The sequence below is a fragment of the Cynara cardunculus genome, unplaced genomic scaffold, assembly GCF_001531365.2.
Source record: "Cynara cardunculus var. scolymus isolate 2C unplaced genomic scaffold, CcrdV1 Un_Scaffold_6863, whole genome shotgun sequence".
In the NCBI taxonomy this organism is placed as follows: domain Eukaryota; kingdom Viridiplantae; phylum Streptophyta; class Magnoliopsida; order Asterales; family Asteraceae; genus Cynara; species Cynara cardunculus.
Genome location: NW_020203204.1, coordinates 8,836 through 14,651, shown reverse-complemented (window position 1 = coordinate 14,651; position 5,816 = coordinate 8,836). Strand labels below are relative to the sequence as shown.

The 5,816-nt window shown below is 37.4% G+C and overlaps 1 protein-coding gene across 1 annotated transcript; it reads right to left on the bottom strand.

Moving 5' to 3' along the window:
• Window positions 1-614: 614 nt before the first annotated feature.
• LOC112504779 (nitrate regulatory gene2 protein-like) lies at window positions 615-4,729 on the bottom strand. Its single transcript, XM_025108731.1, has 5 exons — window positions 3,420-4,729; window positions 3,254-3,322; window positions 2,521-2,732; window positions 1,580-1,803; window positions 615-1,298 (listed from the first exon to the last, which is right to left on the bottom strand). Exons 1-5 carry the CDS (start codon window positions 4,372-4,374, stop codon window positions 656-658), a joined length of 2,103 nt encoding a protein of 700 aa, XP_024964499.1. The 5' UTR covers window positions 4,375-4,729; the 3' UTR covers window positions 615-655.
• Between the last annotated feature and the right edge of the window lie 1,087 nt (window positions 4,730-5,816).

Sequence of the window (5,816 nt, the reverse complement as noted above, 5' to 3'; positions counted from 1 at the left end):
TGAATCGTATGGAGATGGATTGGTGAAGGAGCGATTAAGGAGTATTGAAGCATTCAGACCATTTTTAAAACCTTATCAAACAAAAAAAAATATGTCTGATCGATTCAGATATTTACCTCCTAATGGCATCATTAAGACCGTCCCTTAAAGTTCCCGAAGTTACAGGGATCAATGTAAAAGTGACTTTCATAGATGGTCATCAGAAGAAATCAAAAGATGGCACAAAATACGTCAAAAACACGGTAAACTCCATTACCCCAATTGGGCCCGACACTATGACACGTTGCACAATAAAAATCTCGGCCGGTTACGAAGGGCTGGTTACGGAGGACCGGTTACTGAGCCCAATGGTGGCCCCATTTGGATTTCAAAGTAGTTAACCCGGTTACTTAACAGGCCCATTTGGCTGAGCCTTAGCCAGTTGGGCTCGTTTGGGCTCCAAGAATCGTTCACCAGTTATTTTTTTTTCTCTAGCAGAGACAGAGGATGGAACGGATTCATGATTACGTTCTCAACCAAACCCAAACCAATGAAAACCGAACTTTGATAATAATTGCTAAACACTTGATTAATTAAGTTCCATATTCCTTCACAAAACAAAAGGAATACTTGGGTTAGGTTTCATAAATCCATAACGCTTTCAAATTGGACAATTTCATATACTATAAGCCCTGGGTGGTGGCCTGTAATTTGAATACACATTTTGAGCAGTCTCACTTTTCTGCTTAATATCTTCATACATCTTCAAGGAAGCCTCAGAAAACTTGGTCAACCCATCGAGAACTTTGGTCAAACTCAAATGCATCGATCCTAAGTTCACCGGTGCAATGCCATCGGTCTTCGTATCATCATCGTTCGAAATTGTCGGTTTCTGATCAACTTCCTCGGCTGACTGCTGCTGATGGAGATGAGATAAAAACGCTTTAATGGCATCGCTCAGTTGTTGTGATGGCAAAGTCTGGATCCCGGCCGACCAATCCCGACAGATGACGAAAATAGGTGGGGCCACGGCTCTTCGAGGAGAAAATGGCCGTCGACCCTTTACACGCTCTGGTGGTTGGATGATGCAGTTTTGGAGCCAACCGTTGATCGATTCAACATATGAAGTATGACTGTTTACCATGTCGGCAAAGCTTAATCCAAAGCATTCAATCTCGTGTTGAAGCCCGTTCATAATCTGATTTTTTGCTTCGTCTTGGTGAGTTCCGTTTGTTGGTTTCTTTAAATGGTAAGCTAACGAGATGGTTATATACTGTGCATGATGGCATTCGAGCATTGCCTTCCACATCTTGTTTAATCTGCACGAAAACAATTCATGTTTCACTTTTCAAGAGTCATTTCAATTTCAAAATAAATGTCTACGATGAAAAAGACATTCAGGTTTATAAATATATAATTATTACATTTTTTCAATTAACAAAATGACAATTTCACCCTTATTAATAGGAGTAATAAATTTATACATCTCATAATTATAAGGGTAGAATTGGAAAATAAGCACTTGCTTTGAAATAGTACACTTATTTTGGGACAGAGGGAGTAACAAAGAAACCTTTCCGTAAAGCAAAACGATTCTTACGCTTGAATGAGTTCCAAGAGTTGTGGTTGCAATTCCTCGTCCCTCATTTTCTCGATCCGTTTTGATATGGAATCAACGGTATGTAATGCAACTATGATCCTTGAATGAAGATCTTTCACCAGAGATCGAGTTCTATCAATCACATGAGTTTTGAGATCCTTTGCAAATTGGTGTCTAAGTCGGTCACACTTTCGGTCATACTCTTTCCTGATAGATTCACTTGCCTGCAGAATCCCGACAAAACAACCATATCAGAAGACTTCATTATTAGATATGGTCATTTACTGGCTTTGGGTCTTCACGGAAACAACCTCTCTATTCCTCAGATAGAGTTAAGGTCTCCATAGATTTTACCCTCCCCGGACCCTACTAGGGTCTGTGTTGGATTCCTGGTTTGGTTTGGAGTGGCATCGGTTCATGAAAAGTAGAAGGCAACATCATATTTTGTTTTAAATGGTCCACAAACTAATAAACCGATACCAAAGGGTAATTGGCCTAGCAGCACCCGGGTCACCGATAGAGACCAACCTCCAAGGACATCAAGGGTTCAAGCCTCACCCAAAGGTGAGGAGTGCGTGTAAAAGTTCAACTTTCCGTATATAAATAAAAAAACGGGTACCATTGAACGGAATTGTTGTATCAATTTTTTCTTAAGAAATCCATACAGCTTTAGCCTAGCAGGTAATTAGGTGGACATCCAGTGGAAGGTCCAAGGTTCGACTCATTCGACAATGATGTCCACCTGCCCAGGGACACGTGATTTATCTCCCCCATGTATGGTGAGGGTGGTGTCATACATTTATCATAGAACTATTTGTTAAGAATTGAAGAGAATTGTTATAAACTTCGAAGATGGTAACTAGTTAAGATCTCAAAATCAAACCTTAACTTTATTCTAGAACAAAAGGCATGTAACTAAGAAAACGACTTTAAGGGACTACCTTCACTTCATCATAGAGCTTCCGTTCCCATGCATAAAGTCTATCAAGAGTTGAAGAGTGGCTTCCCGCAATCATGCAAAACTCCTCTATGAAATCGCTACCACTATCATCATTATCATCTTTCGACCTTGATGCTAGAGGGTTTTGTGATGACGATGAATGTGATGATGTTGACCGTTTCCATGTTATAACTTTCGTTACATGTGGAGGTTCTACAAAGGGAAACACAAAATTGATAAACGGACGCCGAAGTTTTTGCAAAAACCCTAAATTTCCGCATATTATTCAAACCAAACCAGACCAGACCAAACTAGCCCAGTATATCCCACCCAATTGTCACATATTATATCACCAAGGAGACCCCCTTAGGAGTTTGTTGACATTATTGAATTCTTGCTTTTACACATATGGCGTTAAGTCAATCGGGGGTTCGTTCTAAGGGCTCTTCATCTCAACGCGTGAGTGGGTTTAGACCCCAACTATGTCAACTATTGCCGCTTTTCAAAATTTAAGCTTATTTGCTTTTTTCTCTTTCTCACATTTTTCACAAATAGAGGTCTTTACGGAAACATCCGCTCTACTCTATAAGGTAAAAGTCAGGTCAGTCTACATCTTACCCTCCCCACCAGAACCCACGGTTCTCCAAGTCAGGTCGGATATACAGGGCTCGTTTAGTTTGGTTTATACCCTAACAAGAATACACCAAATGACGAGCAAAAGCTACAATACTTACCATGCGAAACGAGTGTGGTTTTTCCGTTACAACAATTCACACACAACAAAGTTGATGAGGGCGAGGTACCTGCATCAGATGATTATAAAGATTTGTACCTAACGGATGACATTTATAAGCACATGAATTTGAAGAAAACAAACAAAAACCAATTCGAATTGTATACCTTTAGTCTGAGAGTAGCCGACCCGGATCTTGTTTACCTCGAGCATTCTAGAAACTTCTTTCCCTGATTCAGATGCCCGAAAGAATCGACTTTCGATTTCTTTGATGCTAGAAAGAAAATCTTTAGCCCTATGTGTTATAAACTCCGAAGGATCCTCCGTTTCTCCCTCACCCAAACAACTTTCCTCCTTCAAAACCGACTCAGAAGTTCTACAGATCAAAGCTCCAGCAGCTGAATCACTTACATTATTGAATTCTTCTGTTGATTCAATATTCAAAGCAACCGAATTAACATTAACATCGTCATTATGTTGATCCTTTTTTGCAGATTCAGGAGGTGTTGTAGATCCTCCATTGATATTAGAATCTTTAACAGTAAATTGTTTGCGAACACTCATATCATTGAAGTTCACATGAAATCCATCATGACCCACAAATCTAAAGCTCTCATTATCATCAGCAGGATCGAAGTAATCCCAAGAAGATGATGATTCCGGCGGTGGCGGAGGAGGTGGCGGCATCGAAAAGGACATAGAATCAACATCATCCACATAAACCCTAGTGCTAATATCAATCTTGGAAGGATTAAGGCTAACGGTGACTGCATTAGTCCCAACAGACCTCATGTAACTTAATCTTGAAACATGAGTCTGATGGGGACTACCATCTGAAGCGGCGGCGGCGCCACCACCACCACCACCGCCGAGGTGTGGCGGAGATGGTGATGAATGTGTTGGGGTTTTGTCGATTTCTGTGGCTGAAGATGTATCTAACAACACTTCAGCCTCTGCAAATCTACGCAGGGCCATTCCAATATTTCGAAGCGATCGAATATAAGCAAGATGGGCTGCTGCAAAATCATACCTTGAATCAATTGCTTTCTTGATGAATTTCTTTCGCTCTTTGCATAAACGCAAAGCTTCACATCTCTCTGCCTTTGAACTTGCTATCCCCATTCTTCAAATGCAGCAAACTTTACCCTAAAACTTGTCAGAAATTCAAGATAAAGTGGCCTTTGAACCAAAATTTTGTAACTTCTCTCAGAAACTAGCTCAAAAAGGAACCCATTTGGTGAAATCAACCACTTAATCCAGAAAACCGAGATAGAATCCAAGAAATAACTAGAAACCTAAATAAAAATGCTTCAAGAAACCCTTTTGAAAGGTAAAAATGAGTTGGGTTTGTAAGAACAACGATCCAGAAGAATGTGCATTTGCAAGAGAAAGAAGGGAGTGAAGGTGAATGCAAAATGGGCAGAGACGAGTTAAAGACTTGCAGAGTGAATTTAAGATGGGGAAATGAATTAATTGAATCTCTGGAAATCAGACAGAAATCACTTTTTGTGAGGGTATGAAATCAGGGTTTTGTAGTGGTGGGTCATTCTGATATGATGAAAAAAGGACAATAAAGAAAAAGGAAAGAATATGCAAATGGTGGATACGCCGGAGAAGGGAGCCTTTGGGCTTTGTAAAGTGTGAACCACCTCATAACTCCTAATAGATAATTTGTCAACAAAACATTCTTAAGTGTCAATCAAACTTCTGTTCCAAATCATATATAACTATTAGAAAATAAAGTATTTTATTATGAAAAACATAAATGTGACTTAAGTTTTAAGTCTTATAAAGTGAAAAAAAAAATTACACCTAACATTATATCAATATTAGATATTAGTATGGATATGTAAAAAAAAAACTCAAGTTTAAAGTCCGATCTAGAAATAAGCTTTGGACAGGACGAAGTCATGATTCTAGTTTAAGGAGGGATAAAAGATGTGAAATTGAAATGAATTTGTGTTGTCGATAAATGTATTTAGACAAGATGTTAATGTAAGAGATGCTAAGCTCCATGAGATTTTGGGAGAAATTTGAGTTGCAATGAATAGATTATTAACAATTTGGAGACATTACATATAAAAACAATATAAAAACATGAATGTTATGACTTTTGTTTGTAAATTATTAGAAGAGAGGTAGATATTTTATAATATAGTGCTAATTGAAACCCAAAATATATTTTTAACATCAAATAAACCATTACTTTCATTAATTTATAAATATAATATAAATGACTCAATATTAATATATTATATATATCTATACTATATTATAAAGCATTTGGTTAAAACTCTTAAACTCTTAAAACTCTTAAACCCGTTCATCCATAAACAATTTCATCCCTATCCGATTTCATCCTATAACTGAATTCGTGTAACTAACTGCAGATAAACACAATCAAATACAGGATAAACATCTCATTTTAAATAAAAAAAATCTAAAATATAATTAGGATAATTATTGAGTTCTAACAAAATAATTAATTATTATCTTTATAAAATGATATATTATTAAACCAAAAATAAATTATTTAATTATTAAACTTAAATTAAATTAAAAAA